This window comes from Sinocyclocheilus anshuiensis, unplaced genomic scaffold (assembly GCF_001515605.1).
Source record: "Sinocyclocheilus anshuiensis isolate Anshui unplaced genomic scaffold, SAMN03320099.WGS_v1.1 scaffold1719, whole genome shotgun sequence".
Lineage (NCBI taxonomy): Eukaryota > Metazoa > Chordata > Actinopteri > Cypriniformes > Cyprinidae > Sinocyclocheilus > Sinocyclocheilus anshuiensis.
Window position 1 is genome coordinate 622,960 of NW_015551147.1, and position 22,681 is coordinate 645,640.

At 36.8% G+C, this 22,681-nt stretch overlaps 2 protein-coding genes and 1 long non-coding RNA gene across 19 annotated transcripts in view; 1 reads left to right on the forward strand and 2 right to left on the reverse strand.

The window, feature by feature from the left end:
* Positions 1 to 6: 6 nt before the first annotated feature.
* On the forward strand, positions 7 to 1,260 carry LOC107663291 (uncharacterized). The gene is made up of 2 exons (XR_001631316.1): positions 7 to 283; positions 468 to 1,260. It is a non-coding gene; the product is annotated as an uncharacterized LOC107663291 (long non-coding RNA).
* Positions 1,261 to 1,402: 142 nt separating this feature from the next.
* pygb (phosphorylase, glycogen; brain) lies at positions 1,403 to 13,342 on the reverse strand. The gene is made up of 20 exons (XM_016453468.1): positions 12,981 to 13,342; positions 10,811 to 10,912; positions 10,372 to 10,450; positions 10,182 to 10,285; positions 9,914 to 10,045; positions 9,007 to 9,118; positions 8,047 to 8,129; positions 7,409 to 7,552; positions 7,202 to 7,294; positions 6,687 to 6,833; positions 6,440 to 6,603; positions 6,089 to 6,203; positions 5,897 to 5,998; positions 5,643 to 5,790; positions 5,243 to 5,301; positions 3,987 to 4,128; positions 3,580 to 3,787; positions 3,156 to 3,290; positions 2,857 to 2,923; positions 1,403 to 2,380 (listed from the first exon to the last, which is right to left on the reverse strand). The coding sequence occupies exons 1-20, from the start codon at positions 13,221 to 13,223 to the stop codon at positions 2,228 to 2,230; spliced, it is 2,532 nt and encodes an 843-aa protein (XP_016308954.1). The 5' UTR covers positions 13,224 to 13,342; the 3' UTR covers positions 1,403 to 2,227.
* Positions 13,343 to 14,522: 1,180 nt separating this feature from the next.
* The window catches only part of LOC107663308 (ectonucleoside triphosphate diphosphohydrolase 6-like), a 21,844-nt gene continuing 13,685 nt past the window's right edge, over positions 14,523 to 22,681 (reverse strand). For 16 of the 17 annotated variants that reach the window (XM_016453508.1, XM_016453507.1, XM_016453506.1 and 13 more), the window contains 8 exons: positions 21,472 to 21,560; positions 20,066 to 20,145; positions 17,236 to 17,300; positions 16,669 to 16,770; positions 16,392 to 16,532; positions 16,205 to 16,261; positions 15,311 to 15,426; positions 14,523 to 15,141 (listed from right to left, as the gene is read on the reverse strand). In XM_016453508.1, the coding sequence (XP_016308994.1) occupies positions 15,049 to 15,141; positions 15,311 to 15,426; positions 16,205 to 16,261; positions 16,392 to 16,532; positions 16,669 to 16,770; positions 17,236 to 17,300; positions 20,066 to 20,145; positions 21,472 to 21,560 (743 nt within the window). In that variant the 3' untranslated portion in view covers positions 14,523 to 15,048. The remainder of the gene's footprint in view (positions 15,142 to 15,310; positions 15,427 to 16,204; positions 16,262 to 16,391; positions 16,533 to 16,668; positions 16,771 to 17,235; positions 17,301 to 20,065; positions 20,146 to 21,471; positions 21,561 to 22,681) is intronic. The other variant, XM_016453511.1, reaches the window with a different exon arrangement.

Sequence of the window (22,681 nt, forward strand, 5' to 3'; positions counted from 1 at the left end):
TGAAGCCGCTCACTTATATATTCCATTGTACTAAAATGTAAAAATGGACCACAGAATATTTGGATGTTACTGCTCTGAACACAGATTTTATTCTGCCGTCTTTGATGTTGACCAAACTTTGCATATTTGAATTCAACACTTCTATTTTACAATTATTTTTGTAATGAAATACTGCCCAGTTATTTCAACAGCAACTGTTACTTTTTTGCAGAATATATCATGAGTGGTTTACAATGTTTGTTTTCTTCTAAGCTGCTAAACCTTACCGGACACATGCACAGATGTATGTACACTATGTTTGTTTGTAAACAAAAGACTGCAAAAGAAATGTATGCTTTTTGATATCCATTATTTAAAAGGCTTTTATTCTGAATCCCAGGAGGACACTTTTTTAGTTTATTTTCTTATAATTTCCTCTATAAATTTCTGTATTACATGGTTTTAACCATTTATTTTTTTAAATACAGCAGGAAAAAAAATTGGAGGGAGGCAAACCAAAGGAAGCAATTAAAAAAAAATTATTAAAAAAAAAAGAAAAAGAAAACCTTGCCCTTGGATCTCAATTTGGAGAAAAAGTTCAACTGTCTAGCATTAACCTGCTCTTCTTGCAAATATAATCCCATCACAAACAATAATGACCAGTTAAATTTTACGAGGCAGGGACAGACTGGTCAAATCCAGTTAAACTAGTTAAAGCAGTGCAGGAAGGCACATATAGGAAGCTCGGGGAATTTTTGCTGAATTAACATGCCGTTTTACTATACATCAGCCTCAATACCTCATTCATGTGTTCACTTTTACCACACCTGGCACCTGTTCAAGCCATTCCTTACTATTCTGAATGATATGAATGCTGCGTTACAACATGACATCAGCATTCAAGCTTTAAAACAATGAACAGATTATACCTTTAGTTACCTTTAGTCATTTTAAGTCAACAGCATACCGTTTTTGTTTTCAACATTTTTATTACTTGTTAACATGGTTTTAACACCATTAATTGTATACAGTACTTGTGTAAAATGTAGCAAGAAAACAAGGCCTCAGTACAATGTGTGAATGTTCAAAGGCACATCCATAAGCATACATTCAAACGACAGACCGCAATCTGACATGCTGTTTAGAGTTCAAACAAATTTGCTTTATGAATTTCCATTTGCCAAAGTTCAAGCTGCTTTGTAAAATGAACAGGACAAACATCTCATAATTTGGTAATGCTATGTGAAATAGTAGAGCAAACTGAATCAGCTTTGACCCTGAAAAAAAAAAAGCAACTATAACACTATTTAAAGGACACACATGATGAATTCCCATTGAGTTTACATCAACCAGCTGCCATATATCCTCTATTCTTATTATTTTATGAAAGATTTACAAAGGGATGTGTTCTCTTATTGTTGTTAATATTGCACAGTGTGCACACAAGGCACCCTTTAACCTGCGTTTGAAAGCTTGAATAAAAAGATAATTTGGACACCGAACAACCACATCACATGCATTCTGGAGTCATTATATCAATTCTATTTGCATTTGTTACTTTTAAAGCTGTCATTTCTGACTGCTTATCACATATTTTAAGGCAAATATACTACTTCTACTGAATTTAAATAGACTAAATGTGGTTGCAGGTCAAATATGTTGTCATATTTAAGAAATATTCTAGGACACGAATGTTACTCAAGTCTCCAATGGTTTCCAGTTGCTGATTTGGCTTCATAAAATACTCAAAGGCTCTTGTTCGGTCCCACCGTGTTCTCTGTTATAATCAGTCCCAACCGCCACTCTCAAAAGTGAAACAAGGAATGCACAAAAATTGAGAATTTTCACCAATTGATGCATAAATACCTTTGAAACTTGAGCTGGACTCAATTTTGACAAAACGAAGCTTCAATAAATCAGTCTCAGATGACCAACGAATTGAATTTGCATAATGGAAACCATGATGATTGATAATTAAGTATAGGCATGTGAAAGTAACAGTGATTTAAAACCTACTACAGAGTAAGTGCACATGGAAGAGTTAGTTTTTTGTGTGTGTATGTTGAGGGTACACTACAGTAATGAAGTACAAAGAGGCTCCTCCACATGGTGTTATGCATAGTGAGAGAAACCTGAATCGGAATCAGGTGAAGCCAGTCAAGGTACACCGGCACACTGGGAAAGGTTGAGAAACAGGAGAGCAGACCCAGTGGACACCATCAGACAGACCATCATGTTGCCCACTCCCTCATTCACGTGGTTCGTTAGGTGGCGGGATCTTGACGTCAGACGGCTCTACGCCCCAGACCTCACGTGCGTACTCTGCGATGGTGCGGTCGCTAGAGAACTTTCCAGAAGCAGCAATGTTTCTGATTACCTTTTTGGTCCATTCTTTTGGGTTCTGAGGAAAAGGGGGGAATTTTACACACAATGAAGGACAGTCGAAATTTAAGCTTAAAAAAAAAGCTGCTTTTGGAAAACAGCTGTGAAAGCAGTATTACCAATATGTCCGTTCATCAAGATCAGCTATATATTTTGAGTAGTGGTAGAATGATATATAGTCCAAGTATTGTAGATCAATCAGTCAGTGAACACAGGTCATTTTGACATTTAGCGCCCCCTTGTGACAAATACAAACATTTCCAAACACACTTTCTGTTCTCAAATATTTTAGTTTATAATAGATCATTAAAAATGGAAAATGTTCAGTCTATATAGACAATATTTTTAATGATATATTATAGCCTTGAAAAATAAACAATTTTGCATTTAATGGAATAATTTTCAATGATCAAATATTACTACCGACACTGGGCTCAGCAACTGAAAAGCCCACATTGGTAAACCACCAGTAAATATCCAAACATCTCTACTCACCCTGTAGAGTTCATTAACTTTTTCTTGACAGCTGATATATGCTTCATAGTCTGCAAACACCTTGAACCTGAGAGAGAAAAACAGAAGTCAGGCACCTCTTAATAAAGCATAAATAAGTCTGAGAATTGTTACATAAAATAGCTATGAATTCTATAGATGTCAATATATTAGGGTAAAATTTTTAAATAAAACCGTAGCAAGTTTCCCTTACGTATAAACAAAAATGAGATATACCTGTATAAGCCACACAAGAAAATTCTAACTTTTTTTAAAAGGGAGGTGAACTCTTTAACACTCACCTGTCATGATTCATGAGCATGTTGACAACGTCTTTAAAGAGTTCAGGCTCTTTGGGGCTGAAGAATCCAGTGCTGATCTGATCCATCACCTGCTTCAGTTCAGGCAGACGCTCGTAGTATTCCCTGGCATTGTATCTAGATCACAAACAGTGTTGTTATTGTAGACTAAAAATAAAACCATTAAAATAGCTTTTGGTAATTGAAATAAGGCTGAAATAAAGCAAAATAGAATAGACAAAAGTAGCAATTACTGATTTTAGCTTAGAATGTTCTCACAAATAAATTACTCTAAAATACCTCAACAAATTTCACAACCAGGGACTTATATCTATGTTTTTCTTTCATTGTTTGATTACATCAGTCCTCCAGCCTAAAGCTTCCTTGTTTTCTGTCTTATCCCATTTCTATCCATTCACTCTCTCACCCCTTTTTGTCCATGGCCTCCACATCCTCCACCCTCATGCCAAAGATGAACAGGTTTTCTTCTCCAGCTTCTTCTGCCATCTCCACATTAGCGCCATCCATGGTGCCGATGGTCAGAGCGCCGTTAAGCATGAACTTCATGTTTCCTGTACCAGAGGCTTCTGTACCTGCCGTGGAGATTTGCTCGGACAGGTCGGCAGCAGGGATCACTGAGGAGCAAAGCATATGACACATTCAATCACATACTCGGCACATAATTTGTAACATAAAAAAAAAAAAAAAAAACTATAATGCATCTATAGCAAAAATATTTATTAGTTTAATTATTGCATGACAAAACATAATAAATCTCATCTGATCTGATCTTTTTCTGGTTATACATCAACAATTCTTTATTAATTTACTCACCCTTCTCAGCTAATGAGACTCTATAGTTCTCCAGGAAAATGACCTTGAGTCGGTCTCCCACCACAGGATCATGATTCACCACCTCCCCCACTGAGGTGAACAGTTTAATGATAATCTTCGCCATGTGATAGCCTGGTGCTGCCTGCATGAGGCAGTGCAGGACAACACAAAAACACCTTTTAGAAATTTTAGGACTCTTACAGCAGTGGCTCTCAACCTTTTTGACTTGAAGGCCTCCCATTGTCCAGCACAATATTCAAAGGCCCCTCACATGAAAAAGCAGCTAGTTTTCAAACTCCAACAGAAAGTACAAGTGTCAATATTAACCATCAAATTACATAATGAAAAAAGTATTCCATGATTCCAGACGTTTCAGAAATAGTATGTTCTTTAATAAAACAATTGTTGCTGAGGGTGGAAAAATCTGTTTGTTTTTTAAGCATTTTCAGTTAAGTTTGACTATTACATCATTTCATATCATTTTAAAGGGTTAGTTCACCCAAAAATGAAAATTCCATCGTTAATTACTCACCCTCATGTCGTTCCACACCCCTAAGACCTTTGTTCATCTTCAGAACACAAATTAAGATATTTTTGATCAAATCCGATGGCTCAGAGAGGCCTCCATTGACAGCAACGCCACCCAAACTCTCAAGATCCATAAAGGTACTAAAGATGTCATTAAAACAGTTGACGTGACTACAGTGGTACTACAATAATTTTATGAAGCGACGAGAATACTTTTTGTGTGCAAAAACAAAACAAAAACAGTAACTTTATTCAGCAATCTCTTCTCTTCCCGGTCATTATCCTTACGCGGTTAACACAGTAACGCTTCATAAAATTATTGTAGAACCACTGTAGTCACGTCGACTCTTTTAACGACATCTTTAGTACCTTTATGGATCTTGGGTTTGGGTGGCGTTGCTGTCAATGGAGGCCTCTCTGAGCCATCGGATTTGATCTAAAATATCTTAATTTGTGTTCTGAAAATGAACGAAGGTCTTAGGGGTGTGGAACGATATGAGGGTGAGTAATTAATGACAGAATTTTCAGTTTTGGGTCAACTAACCCTTTAAGTCGACCTGTAGACCCTTTAGAAGTTTGCTGAGGCCCTCTAGTGGTTTGAGAACTCCAGCTTTTGTCAAATACAGTTATGACCATTATCTACATACCTAAATAATAGTAATTACAATAATTATTATTATAATCATTTAAAAAGTAATTTTCAATTGAATTAAACTGAATACACATACCTTTCCTCCAATCATTACGGTCCTTGGAACAAACTTCTTGTTTGGTTCTTTCCTAATCCCTAAAAAGTGCAGAATGAAAAAAAATATTATTTATAAAATCACACACCAATTACTCATTAATTGGAGTTATTTAAAAAGGAAACTCCTACATAATTCTGATAAACAACAAAAAAAGTTTTATTTTCTATAATATTTTATAGAACAATTTCAATACAACTCTACAAAACAAGAAAACAGCTATTGAAGAGACATTTATATTTCCAACTGAATTAAAAAAAAAAAAAAAAAACTGCACCAATAAAAGACAAACCAATATTAATAAAAGTGCCATATATTTGGTCAGTTCCTCTGTCAACCTGGCACAACCCAGTGTGAACACATTTCTGTGTGTAATTCTTACTGTTATATAAAGTGATGACATGCAGGCAGTTGAGCAGTTGTCTCTTGTACTCATGGATTCTTTTGACCTGGATGTCGAAGATGGACTCAGGATTTATCTTTACTTTGTACTCACTCTCAAGATATGCTGCAAACTTCAGCTTATTCTCCTAAAAATGAATAAACAAATAAGTCATAAACAAGAAAAAAAAAAAAAAAAAAAATCATAATAAATAAATACCAAAAATCATAGAACACAACAACATAAATGTAGACCTGTTTCACTTTGGCCACATCCCGAATGAACATTTCATCATTGACAAAGTCCAACAGTTTTTTTAGCTGGAAAAGATCTGTCAGGAAGTCCTCACCAATTTTCTGAAAGGAAAACAAGCACAAGACGGTGAGAGACAGAAAAAAAACCTGTGGGGGAAGAGCAAGAAAGAGTTACTTCGTTAAGAAGGTCACCTCAGCGATGATGTCAGCCAGGCCGGGGTTGCAGAGCAGCAGCCAGCGACGAGGTGTGATGCCGTTTGTCTTGTTCTGAAACTTCTCTGGCTCAATGTCACAAAAGTCCTTAAACCTTAAACCACAAAAAAATAAAAACGTCTCCGAGTTCTAAATGTCTAAATTGTCTAATATCTTAGCAATATCAATGGGGGAAAAAAACTGTCAATATATCATTGACCTAAACTAGTATCTCTACACGAAAATAAAATTGAAACCGACATTATAAAAAAAAAAATCATGGCTTCCTGGAAATGATTAATTCTGCTATTATCAAATATTTTTGTATAACAACTGATGCACTCTACTCACACAGTGGTTTTGACAATGTCCGAGTGAATCCGTGCGACTCCATTAACAGCGTGTGAGCCGACCACACAAAGGTGGGCCATGTTGATCCTCTTTGGATCGCCCTCCTCGATCAGAGACATCCTGCACAAACGATCATTGTCGCCTGGATACAGCACAGCAACTCTCTACAACAGAGACTCAGTCAGACAAACCGTTTCATTTAACAACATCTTGATGATCTTGAGTTAGTGTGTGTGCGTATCCTCACATCCAGATGCCGCTGGTTGATCTCGTAGATGATCTGCAGGTGTCGTGGCAGAAGTTTCTCAAACATGTGGACAGGCCAGCGCTCCAGAGCCTCAGGTAACACCGTGTGGTTTGTGTATGCGCACGTCTTTGTGGTGATCTCCCATGCCTACACGCATACATAAATGCTAATTTTGATAACTTATTAAAAATAGAAATGACATAAAATAAATTTAAATCAAATAAAATAAGTAACTTCCAAGAAAATTTGACATAAAAATTCCATTATTTTGAGTTGGCTGGTTGTGTGCACAATACTCTTTACATTAGCATTACAATGTCTATTACTCATGTCAGCATGACTAAGCAGAAAAATGCAGCACAACAAAACGACCAAGGAATTAGTTTGCTTTTCATTTGTGCCAGAACACTCGCATATCAACTAATTTCAGTAAATGCATGTATATGAATAAATTAATTATAAGTAAATATTGTTCCATTATCTTAACACACAGTTTGACAGCCTGAACATCACACCTTTTCCCAGTCTAGCCGCTCTATATCCACCAGGATCCTCATGAGTTCAGGAATCGCCAGAGCTGGATGAGTATCATTCAACTGGATCGCCACCTGAGAGAGAGTTTTGAAAGCATTATACTTTGAAGGATATAGGTTGATTCGAACAAAAAAATTCTGTCAAATTTAAAAACAGCAACCAATTGAACGTATTTAAAGTAATATCACCTTTTCATGGAAAGTCTCAAAAGAGGTGCGCACGGGATCCCGGCAGCCAAACTTTGAAGATTTAAAGCGTCTGATGATGTCCTGCAGAGTAGCAGCCACCACAAAGTACTCCTGCTTTAAACGGAGCTCCTTCCCTTCAAAAAACTAACACATGCATATACAAAGAATTTAATAAATATTAAAGACATACACACACTGAGAGCTTTACAAATAGCAAAATATTTCATTTTCTGTAATTTTTTTCTGATAGAATAACCAAGCATTGTGTTTTCTAGCTGTATAGTTCAGTAGCTGTGTGAACAATAGCTATATAACCCTAGTGTATCATGACATAAGCCAACTGTTACTCAGGAGTTCATATTACAGTTTTATACTTCCTCATTGCATTACACATATCTGTGGTACTGTTGCACAAGATAAGAGCTTTCAGTCTGCTTGTGCCAGGCCGCTAAAGCATATGTTGCATACCAGCATCTACATAGTCTAAATATACACAAATTATATTTTGGTAACTAATACATATATCGTATCTCACAAATTCTTGCTCTCTGTTCTCCCTCTCTGCACATTCACTCCATCTGGCACACACACACACACACACTAAGAGTTTTACAGTATTGAGAGGCGTTTGTACTTACATTGTCATTGGGGTAGAGCACCCTGGAAATGTTCTCTGCCAGGTTTCGGTCCAGTACAGCCTGGATGTAATCTCCCACATTAACTACAAAGGAAAAAAAGAGAGTATTTCAAAACCATACTGTATTTATTTTGCATTAGAAATCAATGATACAACAGACAGAAATACTCTCAGCATGTACAGTAACATTTTAGCCACACTACTTTTGTTTTCACAGGCAGGTGGTCATAGACCGTAGTTTTTTTTTCAGGATTCTTACAATAAAGAGTTCAAAAGAACAGCATTTATGTATCTTTTGTAACCTTATACTTTATTGACACATTTGATCAATTTAATGCATCCTTGCTGAATAAAGTTTATTTCTTCTCAAAAAAAAAAAAAAAGAATGGTCTTTTACAACTATTTGCAGAAGACAATCTACACATTGGGAAAATGATGGTGTTTTATGCGGAAATATGACTTAATTTGGGCGCAAAACGTTAAGAGTACCATATGTCTATTATAGAATGAGACATTCTATGTAGAGGCCTGACAATCATGAAGGACCCTCTCAAAAGCAGGCGTATCTATGGGTAACGCTGGCCTGCTGCCAGCTGTTCTCCTGTTTCTGTGCTGCTGCAAGAACGCTATATTTAGTATTCTCCACAGAAACCATTCTCCCAGGAAACAAGTTAAACTCAAGTAAGAAGGTAAGTTTAGACTAGATCACACTAAAAGTAATACAACACACTATTTCAATGATACAAGGAAATTTCAAGCATACTGTAATGAATTTTAAGCATAACAATATTGCAAAAATCTTAGCTCACACAGAAGCAGGGATCCTCCATCCAAACCAGGACCAAGGGTGTCACTTACTTTCAGTGATACAGCCGAAATAGTACCAAAACACAGATGTGATATACTGGTCCAAGGACTGAATGTGTGTGTGTGTAAATGCATAATCATTGTGTGGACTCACATTCTTGCAGGTTGAAATCATTAGGAGCTTTGGCAGACCACAGTCTCATAGTATTCACAGTGTTGTTTTTATAACCAGGCACAGGAGTGTCATAAGGCATCGCAAGCACCACCTGCCAAAGAAAAGATTGTACAAATATTCTCATCAGCTGATTTTAATTAAGCTTATTTCTATTTAATTGCATTCATAGAGAAAAAAAAGACACTTAATAGACACTTGCTTCAGGATCTAATTTTTTAATCAACCCAACCCAGTGCTAAAATGGTAAACAAAATGTCTTTTAAAAAATGAACAAATTAAATATATTACCAAGAAATTATTCACTTGTGCCTGATGCAGCAAGCAAAATTTGATTGCACACACAACCTTTTTTTGTCTTTCCCTTCTCTTTTATCTTTTAGAAATGTATAAGCGCATTGCTTTTGCCAACCTAACGATCCAAGATTACACTACCATCCACATGTTTGGGGTTAGTGTGATTTTCTTAAAGAAATTAATATTTTTATTTAGCAGGGATGCATTAAATTGAACAAAAGTGACATTAAAGACATTTATCATGTTACCAAATATGTCTATTTCTAATAAATGCTGCTCTTTTGAACTACATATTCATAAAATAATCCTAAAAAAAAAAAAAAAATCACAATTTTCACAAATATATTATAAAGCACAACAATATTACCGTTTTTATAGTATATTGATTAAATAAATGCAGCCTTGGTAAGCATAAGAGACTTTTTTCCTAAAGCATTAAAAAAAATCTAACAGTTAACTAACAAAACTAACACAGTTTATGGGATTGCATTTTATTTTAATTTAGCAGTTTTTTTTCTCCTGCTATTCTATCAGAACAGGATAGTGTCAGCAATTAATTGAGAGTCATTGCACTAGATCATGACTGACAGACCTGGGTGTCAACCCACTTTGGTCCCTCAGGTGTATGCGCCACTCGGCCATAAAAATGCACAGGCAGCATGTACTCCGGACGGGCCTTCTCCCAAGGGTTACCATAACGCAGCCAATCATCAGCTTCCTCCACCTAATAAACAGAGTTGTCCCATAAGTAAATGGTTTGATATTAAAAAAACTAAACACTGAGGCTTTTTGTCCAACTCAATATAAGGCTAAGGTAAATGTATATTTGTGTATGAATGTATTTTTCAGTTTTGGTTTACCTGCCAGCCTTTAGTGATCTTCTGATTGAAGATGCCAAACTCATAACGAATGCCATATCCATATGCCGCCAAACCCAGAGATGCCATTGAGTCCAAAAAACAAGCTGAAGGAGAAGGCGAATGCCCATTATGATCAGGTTGTGTACTCTACCACAAGTGTAGTTGTAGTTTTGTTTTTTTTGTTTGGTACCTGCAAGACGTCCAAGCCCTCCGTTTCCCAACCCTGCATCCTCCTCAATCTCCTCCAGCTCTTCCAAATCTAGTCCAAGCTGAAGATCAGCACCATTGTGTAAAAAAAAAAAAGCATCTCATTATAAAAGTATATACACAACACAAGTTCCATTGGGCAACAAAATTTAAAATGATTACGTAAACTTCGTACAGTTTAAGGTTTCAGCAACTTCTGTGTTTTCACATTTAGTAAAGGAAGGGTTTAGACAGTTTTGCAAGCCTGTAGCAATTGGTCTACATCCCCAATGAGCTCTCTGTGGGTGAGCAGGGGAAAAAACAACAGCTGTTTCTAAAGTATCAGGATGTTTAAGTAATAGAGCTGTGGGCCAGTTCTGCAATTAAATAACAAACGCTCTACTAAAATATTAAGTTTGCCAAGTCACAGTGATGCACTTTACCTGGTAGATGGCCTCATCACAGGCATTCTGCAGCCCAAGATTTATCATGGTATTCTGTAGAGTTCTACCCATGTAGAACTCTAGAGAGAGATAGTGGATGCGCTGCAACAGAAAACACACAGATAAATCTGACTGCATGAGTGTTCATGTCTACAGAGAATCTGTATCTGAAGCAGATGTAGGTAAAAAAACTACATAAAAAGTATGACAATACAAGGTACAAAGATTAGAAGATGCTGTCTGGAAAATTCGCCCTTCTAACATTACAATTAATCACTATGTGAACTGGAAAGAAAAGTAATGGTCTACCAATATATTGTTTTTTCAAAGCAAAACAGGAGAGCAAAATACTGAGCTCTAAAACTGATTGTTACACTTCAGAAATATCAATAGAATTATTTGTAATTAAATCACAAATGAATAAAATGACACATTAACATACTCTCCCTCTTAAAGGGAGACTGCAACTGAAAAAAGCACAAATGTCAGGACATGTCAAAACTTTTCCAGGCCCCAAAACACCCTCGGACCCCAGAGGGTTAAAGTCAAACGCATGCTCTGGTCATGTCTCTTCCAGGTTGCTCAAGTGCAACATGCTTAATTTGATGTCTTTTGGCTTGGGATTAGGGCTGCACGATTAATCGCATGCGATATTTAACGCGCATCTTGTCAGAAAGCCGGTTCTGTAATCAGCGGTAAATCTCCATCACCTGCGTGCTTTCACATTGAGCAGCATTAACTACACAGAGCCGTTGTTCACTGACGAGCTGCGCTAAACCACGTTCATATTCGCGCGATTTTTTGCGCTGCTCATCAGTGAACAACGGCTCTGTGTAGTTAATGCTGCTCAATGTGAAAGCACGCAGGTGATGGAGATTTACCGCTGATTACAGACCGGCTTTACTGATAAGATGCGCGTTAAATATCGCATGCGATTAATCGTGCAGCCCTACTTGGGATCAAATTTTCATGAGAGTCCATTCATCAGATGTCTGCAAAGGGAGGAGTTCACAGCTTGCTGAAGGCCTCAAATCCACAGTGAACAACATTTGAATACCACAGTAATAAATAAATGCTTGCTTCACTTTCATGTGCCGAGACGGTGCTTAATGACAGCATACCGTAGGTTTAAATAAAGTGACACAGTGTTTCACTGTTTTTCCAAGGGTCTGAACCTCAACAAGCTTAATGCTTGACAAGAGTTAAGTTCCTGGAAACACTTCACGTATTGGTGTGCTGTGCTCAACCATATAAAGCTATCTGGTTCCATTTAGAGATATCAAGATAGGAGGAAAAAACTGGTATTTTACTGGTTCAAAGGACTGCTGAAATAAAGCACACAAATCTCTGGAAAGCAGTACAACTCTCTGAATTTTGGCTAGTGCCCAGAACAGGACCATTCTAGTGCACTTAATAAAAAAAGTGTTAAATAATAAATTAATAGAATGCCAAAAGGCATAAAGTATAGAAAGTTCACACGTAATGCTGCTTTAACTAAAAATACATGGCTATATTTCATGTTTATCAACTAACAAGTAACATCAAGTTTCACAGAAACATAAATATATAGTGCAAGCCACATTGGTGAAACCACAAAAGGCCGGAAGAAAAACCACCCAAATCATAATAAAGCACCCAGGTCACAGGTGTCTATGAATAGCCACGAGTGATTCTGCACATGGACCATGTCAGTGCATTAGATAACGCCTATTATCTTCAACTGGGTTTGAAAGTATAGTGTAATCTGTACTTGAGAGCACACAACATCAAGTGGTTGCAAAATGCTCAGACAGTTACTAATGATGGCCTAATGTGACAAGGAACAGATCACACTTTGCACAGGAAGCACAAACTAACAGCTGACCCCATGTTAAAGGATGACCAAATGGATGTCAATGCAAAGAACACAAAGCTGAGAAAACAAATGAATGTCCAGGTTAAATTCAAGATGAATATTCAGTTTACAACGCACTATGAATATGATGGTTTATGAATCAAACTATTATTCATTTATTCAAATACGCATTTATGCCTATTATGCAGTTACGAATGTATATACTAAAGTAAAAATAATTTACATGCATTTTTATGTATCCCACTACTGCACAAACATGCCACTTCCTGGCTGCCTACACAGGGAAGAGGAGGAAGAGGAAGAAGAGATCCGTACCTTTGGGTCTTTCTCGTAGTAATACTGCTGAGTGCGGATCCAGCGGCCCACCAGGTGATCCCGCACCGTGTGCGCCAGCGCGAAGTAATAATCCCGCGGGGTGGCCACATTGCGGTCCTTCACTAGAGTGAAGTGAAGATGCCTGTTGAAGCTCTTTTTGATTTCGGCAACATCCCCCAGCCCAGCTATACCACGAACACTGATCTGCTTGCGCTTTTCATGGTCGGTCAGAGGCTTGGACATGTTGACAACGCGTTTAAAAAGCAAAGAATGAAAGTTTGGACCCCTTGACTTGCTGTGCCCAGGTTGGTACGGTGTGCAAGGATTTTACACGCACTGTTCCCTTTGAGACACACCCCTATGTCAACTGGAGAAGAAAGTGGGCGGGGCTTTATAGACTGTCAGTTTATTGGCCAGTGACGCTTTCGTAATTGCATTGTCATTGGCTGCATGAGATGTCAATCAGCTCAGCAACGCTAACTAGCAACAGGTTTAGGAATATATTCAGAATTGCCGTTTTACTGTATAAACAGCTTTGGCCAGCAACTATTAGGCCTATATAACATTTTAGCATTGCCTCTTTCAGCTCTAGTAAAGACGACTTGTAAAGGCTTGCCCATTTCCTTACGTTTCATAAGAGCTCAGTTTACATTGTTATAGTTATACAGGCTTTTTATTGATAGCTACAATTCCGGATTGCGTTAGAGCCAGCAACCAATGGAAAACGTTTAAAAGTGGGAGGAGTCAGATTTAGAAGTGAAGACTGAATACTGTTTGTGTGTATGTGAGTAGCTGACATGCAGTGACAAACCATTCTTGATTTAAATCTATTTTTAAACATTTAAATAATTATTCTACAATTCTTTTATGTTATGCCTGTCTTGATAGGTGACAAATAAATAAATAAATATATATATACAAGCTTGCTGCTTGACTCTGCTGTCTTTTAAACAAACTATTGACAGGGATATTGCTTAGAAAACCTGATCCTGAAGACCAGGGAGAAATAAGGCTGGAAGGAATAATAATTTTATGGGGTTTAGAGAGGAATTGTTGTGGTCTCAGGTGCAAAAACAAAAAGTGTTTTCATACTGTTTTCAATATACAACAGCTTCAACTGCCATGATTGAGATACCACCATTTGCCTCTTAGGCTTCCCAGAGATAGATTTGTTACTTCAGGTCCACAGACAAGGACAAGGAAAATCATATTGTGTAAATGCGATACGGATTTGGAAATTAACTGCACTTTCTAAAAACCTCAATACAACATCCTATGATGAGTAACAATGAGTAATAAATTGTGACATTTGGGCTGCCCAACCCCCTGCAGGCTTTAGTGTTGCGACACCTGCTGGTACCAAGAAAGAACAGCAGCATGTCTGAACAGGTGAAAGATGTGATGGGACACAAGGCAGACCACATCCTGCTGTCTCACATTATGACCTTCTTGTTAACTTTATGTGCAGTCGCACTTTTAAATACTTCACACAGAGCAGTTTTCAACTTTTTTTTTTTTTTTAGATTATATTTATATGGCATTTTATATAAACATATTTCCTATGTTTAATAATAGGCACATTTAGTTTATAACTACAAGAGAAAAGTACATGGACATGACAGTAACAGTTCTGGTCTGTTTTTCTTCCATCTGAGAGCAGATAATATACAGTATAATACTAAGTACATGATTTATTTGAACATACTGGGTAATATATTAAATCAAACTAGAAGCTAGAGAATAATTAAATATAAAATAAAAATGAAATAACATGAACTTTGAGCTTGAGGCAATCAAGTGTTTTTGATCAGTTTTATATAATTAACCCTGACTAAAACGATTCTGACATGCTGTAAACACGCAAACCAGTACAAACATTTTACCTTCACTCATAGCTTAACATACTAGTAGGAAAACAGAAACATTCAGAAAGTCAGAGGTATGTATAAAAACTCACATTATAATAAATTCAATGACAAAATGGCAAATACAATCAATGTTGATATTTTAAAATCATTCAAATCAGTTAGTGCTTTACTGGGTACAAACATTGCAAATGTCTATGTTTTCAGCACGTCCCATGCTTACGGAGTGACTCTATGCAATGGAAAGTGGCACCGAGGGCCCAGCTAGTCTCCGCGTTATTTATTTGTCTTGCCAGCTGAAATTTAAACAGAACAATAGGGTTAAACAAAAATCACAGCATCACCATTGTTCTTCAAAATATTACAGATAAATCCCATACTGCTGCAGTTAACATGTTGCAATCTGTGTCCAAAAGTCACAGCGAAGTAACTATTTCACAGTCCTTTAAATCAAGAGTAGCACACCTTCAGCTCTTTGTCAGGAGGGAAGTCAAGCTCCTGAAGAAGTACCGAGATGTAGGTCAGATCCAAACACAGGAACGGACTCTCCTTTATTCCTCCAGCTGCCATGTTATTGCACACTGGAGCAGAAGAGAGTTAGTTAATGTTTTTTTAAGCAAAATAAAAGAGTGGATTATTTATAAAATGTACATTTACATTACATTTATGCATTGGGCAGATGCTTTTATCCAAAGCGACCACATTCAAGGTACACATTTACATTTTATAAGTTCTGAGTATGTCTAATAATCTAATATTATAGTAATAATGACACCATGACATGTTATTTCTTTTGCAGTACTGGAACTTCTACACTACCTACTTCAAAAATTTGGAAATTTTTTTTTTTAAAGAAATCTCTCATGCTCACCAATGCTGCATTTATTTAATAAAAAAAAATACAGCAAACAGTAATATTGAGAAATATTATTATAATTTAAAATGTTTTCTATTTTAATATATTTTAACATTTAAAATGTATTCCTATGATGGCAAAGCTCAATTTTCAGCAGCCATTACTTCAGTGTCATATGATACTTCAGAAATCAATCTAATAACATTCTAAAACACTGATCATTATTAATGTTGAAAACAGGTGTGCTTATTAATATTTTTGTGGAAACCTGATATGATTTTTTTTTTTCAGAATTCCTTGAATAAAAGGTAGAAAGAACAGCGTTTATTTAAAATACATTTTTTGTAACAATGTAAAGGTTTTTTGTCACTCTTGATCAATTTTGGCATCCTTGCTTAATAAAAGCATTACATTTTATTTACATTATTACATTACATTTGTCAGATACTGACATCATAAAATCAGACAAAAACACCTACATTCTGTTACAAGAACACACTTACCTTTTTTAGCACCTTCAGTGTAATCACTGACTCTGACAGACCCCCCTGTGCTTTCATCTGAGTCAGAGACACAGAAAATGATTAGTGAATTAGTGAAATTACAGTTCAACTCATTGCTTGTTACTCTTAAATCTAAAAAACAATGTTTGACTCAAATCAAATGACAGCAATCAGGCTAATCTCATACCAATGAGGCCCAGATCTACAGCCCTGTCGTAGTGATAGGAGAATGCATAGAAGTCCATGTCTTTCACTCCCTCAATTTTTCTCACACGTTTGTAGATCATCTTTTCCACTTTTGTAAGGCAAGTCTCATAGATGGGCTCCCCTAGAAGAGAGCACACACGCAAGTGAATATAAAATCAAATATCATATTATAATGATACAATTCTGGGGAGTAAAACTGAATGTAAATTAAATTGAACATACAAAAACCTAAACCAGGCAGAGAGCGTTTTTCATACCTGCTTTCTGCCCTTTAACAGTGTAGAGAACTTCAGCATGCTCCCACTGTCCAGAGTAATCTGGGGCTAGACAAGGACTAACCAGCTCTTGGGGTCCTGCTACTGAAAACACACACAGCAATCAATCAAATGATTTATTTATGCACATCACAGGATTTTTACTGCCACTATGTGGAATAACTGTGACACTACTGGAGGACAATCCAGACAACATTCAGACTCTGACTCTGCAGTACCACCTGGTGGCCAAACATTCAAACACGTTTATAATAACCTTAGAACCCACTCAGAGAGAAGCAGGATACACGTATACAACGGACAAAACTATAAACAAAGAAATCTGATTACATTTGTAGTGTACTAAATGTAAATCTCAGTAGTGAACTGCAGGCGGAAGCTATTGCACTGATGGCAGTTTCTCTCTCTGGCCTCAGCTAAATCAGTGCAACAGCTGGCCACCAAGGAATTAATCTTCAGTGCGTTATTAAGAGATTAGATAATGGCTTATTTATCGAGCGAATGAGGTCTTTAAAAGCCAAAGATGAAGAGAGATTGTAGACCACATACAAGGCTGTCCTTCAATCCCTCCTAACACAGCAAGTCTGGCTGACATCAACCCCAGGCCAAGGTAACTACAGAGAAAGAGAAGAGACATTAAAGGAATGAACATACAAAAGACAAATATTTTTATTTTTTATTATTTTATTACAATTTGTATTTGTATAAAAATATAAATATACATGCACATATTATATAACCTTAATATAAGTCAAACATTTCAGAATTTCATATGAGTATATGAGATATGAGAATTGCACACTACTAAGGCAACTGTCATACACCATAAGTGATCCCACATCCAACCCTCATCACCATCTTGCCTTTTAAATGTCAATGAGTACAGACTTTGCTTGGTTGGTCTCTGCTGGAGGGCTTGTTGTGTCAAATCTCCTGCCATGAATAACTAGTAATTCTAGTAAGCTGGAGATGTGTCCCGTGATGGGATTGTAATTGGAGGCTTGTGTGATTACTCTCTAATCAGGAGTGCGAGGCGAGGCGCACACACACTGCCTCATAAACACTTGTGCTACCCACACTAAACACTGAGCTCAAATAACCTAGAAATCCCTGACGCCTCTGATCAAACACAGGAACCAACCGGGTGGCAGTGTCAAACATCGGCCAGAGGTTTCACCCTAGTGCTAGAGGACTGCAAGTCATGTAACCTCACTGGATAAAGCCACAGAGAAAACTGAAGTCTTTAAACAGATAGAGTAATGTAGTAATACTGTATTTCTGAGTGTTGAGGATTCTTCAGTGAGGTGTAATGAAGACCAGCCTGAGGAATGCATGATATTGTACTATCAGTTATTGGCTCCAAAAAAAAAAGAAAATCAATTTTTCTTGCTGTACAATTATAATAATGTGATGCCTAAATTCACCTGCAGGGCTCCAGACTGCGACCATTTTTTTCTGCCGGTGCGAATAAATGTTGTGCTCAGTCGTACTGGCGCGACCACTGCGTTGTTCAATTCGCGCTGCCATTTATGTCACATATGAGAAATATCAAACGGCAAACGAAACAAAAGCAACAAAATCCCGCTACTCGTTTGAGCTGCGCAACGCAGACCGTTTATCAACTCGGACCGCGACGCAAACAAACTTGTCCGAACTCAGAACAGCTTTACTCGGGAACCAAAGTTGACTTCGCGACACCGTTACAGCACAGCGCTGCGAGATCCAGTAGGAAGTGTTTGAATTCGCCACAGAATTAATAAAGATTGCTGCAAGATCTAGTGAGATGCATTCAAATTCTGCACAAAAATCTCTGTTATAAACAGATCAAACGGTGCTAACGCAGAAAACCAGAAGCAGTAACGCTAACTTTAACCATGGTGTTGTGGTAGAAATAGTCAAATGTTATTACATTGTTCATTTCAGGGTTTGTACAACCTTTTGATAGAGAAATTCAAGCAATTGCTCCAAAATGATTCAGTTTGAATGTTCGTTTCAGTGGAATTACCAAAATATACTGTGGAGAACAAACACTTCTGTAAGATAAAAAAAAACATCAAATCACCATTATAACCTGTAGATGGCAACAGAGGAGCACTTGTTGGCTTATTAGACATTCATTTATTCATTCAGCTACTTTTCCTTTATATTTAGAAATCATAAAATAAAAATGATAAAATCTCTAGGCTAAAATATCAAATCATCAAGAAATCAGATTTTGACCGAGTTTTGCTCTTTTTTGTGTGTGTGTGTATGAAGTAAGAAAAATCAATTTGACTAAATCACACATAATCACTGAAGTTGTTGGTCAGTTCCATATAAGACTATAGAAGAATAATGATACATTTAATAAGAGTACAATATATACCTTTTCTACATAAAAATTAGATTTTGCACATTACTGTTGTTAATAAAATAAATATTGTAAGCTTCCCAACTCAAGCTTAGTGCTTTACTGTCAAATGTGTATAAACATGAAATAAACAAGAAATGAACATGTAATATTATTAGTAACTGTACTTATTAATGCAAAACAGTATTTTTTCATATCATATATTTTTCATATCCCTCTGAAATTAAAAGAATACTGCACATTGTAATTTCTATTTATTATCAAAGCATTTGTCAGTAATACAGTTAAAATGGGGAAAATATGTGAACGATTGCATTGCAGGCTGATTTAAGGTGTGCCCCTAAATTTTCTGCATGTGCTCCTAAAAATTTTCAGTCAGGGCCTACAGTGCTCCTAGTAAAAAATTGTTAGTCTGGAGCCCTGACCTGTAGCATTAAAAGTGATAGATTTTTGTCTTTAACATTTCATTTTTATTTATTTTAACAAAGTAACATAGAATTTTAGTATTAGAAATTTATTCTGGCTATTTCTGACTAGAAATTATTCTTTTTCTCTGACTGCTCAGTGAGATCTAAATGTAAATGACTGTAAAACTGGCTCTATTTTGTAAATGTTAAATTGTTTTTTTAGAAGCAGGGGTGCGCAAAATCAACAAAAATTATGTCTTGACTCTTGATATTTTGGAGGAATTTTTTTTAGCTAATGATAATTTTTAAATATTTTGTGAAGTGTGTTTTTGTGCTTGTACCTTGGCTGGTTTAGGCCTGTCACGTGAAAAAGATGACATTAAAACCGCCAGTAGGTGGTGGCAAGTCCCTAATTCATTGAATCATTCATTCAAACGATTCATTCAAAGTGGCTGATTCATTTAGAAATGTCTTTATGAATGAATCATTGACTCAAATGAGTTGTACAAAAACTGCTACGGCTTTGTTTAGAAATATTTTCCTTGGCGAAAACAGAAAAAAAAAACAGACAATATAGTCTCTAAAATGTAAGACCCACTTTACAAATATCCACTCACTTTACCTGTATGAGTAGAGAGCGTGACTGATGTTGAACATCTGAAACGATGTCACGTAATCAATGGGTAAGGTCTGGACGGTTTTCTGCACAGGAACAAAACACAAACAAGCAAATATTGATGCATTAAAGGTTCACTTAAAGGGTTAGTTCACCCAAAAATGAAAATTCTTTCATTAATTACTCACCCTCATGTTGTTCCAAACCCGTAAGACCTTCATTCATCTGAACACAAATTAAGATATTTTTGATGAATTCCGAGAGCTCTCTGACCCTCCATAGACAGCAAGAGCCCTATCATGTTCAAGGTCCAGAAAGGTACCAAGAACTTTGACAAAATAGTCCATGTGACATCAATGGTTCAACCATAATTTATGAAGCTACGAGAATACTTTTTGTGCACAAAAAACTCCCTTTTGGAGTGTACCAGGAAGCATGTGTGTGGTGCTGCTGACGCAGAAGCCTTGTTTACGATCAGAGGAATAAAGTCGTTATTTTTGGGGGGTTTTTGCACAAAAAAAGTATTCTCGTAGCCTAATAAAATTACGGTTGAACCACTGATGTCTCATGGACCATTTTGTCAACGTTCTTGGTACCTTTCTGGACCTTAAACGCGGTAGGACCCTTACTGTCTATGGAGGCTCAGAGAGCTCTCGGATTTCATCAAAAATATCTTAATTTGTGTTCCAAAGATAAACGAAGGTTTTACAGGTTTGGAACGACATGAGGGTGAGTAATTAATGATAGAATTTTCATGTTTGTGTGAACTAACCCTTTAAGTGGGAATTTGGTAGAATGACAAATATTAAGTTTATTCATTTATCTGACGCTTTTATCCAAAGCGACTTACAATTGAGGAATACAACAAGTGATTCATCATAAAGAGGAAAATAAACAAAGGAAGTGCTTGTAATTCAGACATTGTTCAGATTAGTAAAAGCTAGGAGGGATTACAGAAAGAGAAAGCAAAGGTTTTTTTACTCTAATGTGTATTAATCTCAACATCGCCTGCTTCTGCAAGTTTCTTGTCCAGTATACTTATTTAATACAACATTAGTCAGCAATTGCCTACTGTGGCAGTTTTAAGTACATACTATTTATTTAACACAATATCTGTCGGCAACTATAACTAAACTGCAATCTGCAGGGCAGTTCTCATCTGAGCTCATGTTTGGAACTAAAGCTCTCAGAGAAACTGTGTAATGACTTGATAAATTGGTCCTCAATCCCCCTGTACAAGACCTGACCTAGTTCAAGACCAAGAATCTCTTGAATTTCTCAGCCCAATGTACAACAAACTTTATTTACCAGGCCTATCGGATTAGCAGGACATTTGCGGATTAATGCATAGGATGGGAGACCATCATGGTAGTTTGTTAGGAGTGTCAAGTACATGCATGTACATGGCTTACTTCATCCTGTAGAGCAAAGGTGATCTGGGTCGAGCCCCCTCCTAAATCCAGCATGCCTACTGTAGGAGTCTCAGTACCATGAAGAACACCTGTGAGAGGTAGAAAGACTTTTTTAAAGCACTTTAAAGGAGACATATTATGCCCATTTTTACAATATGTAATAGAAGTCTTTGGTGTCCCCAGAATGTGTCTGTGAAGTTTCAGCTCAAAATACTCCACAGATCATTTATTACAGTGCTGTGAAAAGGTTTTTGCCCCTTCCTGTTTTTGTTTTTTTTTTGCATATTTGTCACACTTAAAAGATTCAGATCATCAAACAAATTTTAATATTACACAAAGATAATGCAAGTAAATACAAAATGCAGTTTTTAAATGATGATTTCTTTTATTAAGGGAAAAATGCGGATTTAAGTCCGGACTTTGATTTGGCCACTCCAAAACCTTAATTTAGTTTTTCTTGAGCCAGTCAGAGGTGGACTTGCTGGTGTGTTTGGGATCATTGTCCTGCTACATAACCCAAGTGCACTTGAGCTTGAGGTCACAAACTGATGGCCGGACATTCTCCTTCAGGATTTTCTGATAGAGTGCAGAATTCATGGTATCTTTGTGTAATATTACAATTTGTTTGATGATCTGAATCTTTTAAGTGTGACAAATATGCAAAAAATTAAAAAAACAAGAAGGGGGCAAAAACCTTTTCACAGCACTGTATATCATTTTGAAAATGCCTATTTTGAGTGGAAGCAGAAACACGCTGTTTTTCGGGCCTGTCTCTTTAAATGCAAATAAGCTACTGCTCCCCGCCCCCTTTTCCAAAATAGAGCTGTGCCATTACAGCTCATACCTGCTAAAAAAACATGTTTTGGTTCTGATTATCATGTTTATCGCGAAATCATGCGTTGATATACGGTTTTCTGAGTGCACACATCCGAAGCACACGGACAGCATAAATTTTGTGTTTCGTTTCGTCCAGACGGATCCGGCGTTTTGGGAGAGTGAAAACGATATTTTTTGAAACCGGGTCCCAGAGTGGATAAATCTGAAAACGCCACCCTTGCGTTTTCGTGTGGACAGCGAATCCGTATATTTTCTGAAACGATGAAGTCATCAGCCCACGTCTCGCCCCTAGTCAGACACCGTCACTGCGTCACGTAACAGCAACAAAAACATGAACAAACACTGAACGATTGTCTTTTTATTAACTAACATT

Excerpts from the sequence above, each read along its gene's own strand:
- pygb (XM_016453468.1), bottom strand. The coding sequence starts at position 13,223 with ATGTCCAAGCCTCTGACCGACCATGAAAAGCGCAAGCAGATCAGTGTT. Across the intron at positions 10,913-12,980 it reads ACTACGAGAAAGACCCAAAG|CGCATCCACTATCTCTCTCT; the intron begins GTACGGATCTCT and ends TTTCTGTTGCAG. Across the intron at positions 10,286-10,371 it reads AGGGCTTGGACGTCTTGCAG|CTTGTTTTTTGGACTCAATG; the intron begins GTACCAAACAAA and ends CTTCTCCTTCAG.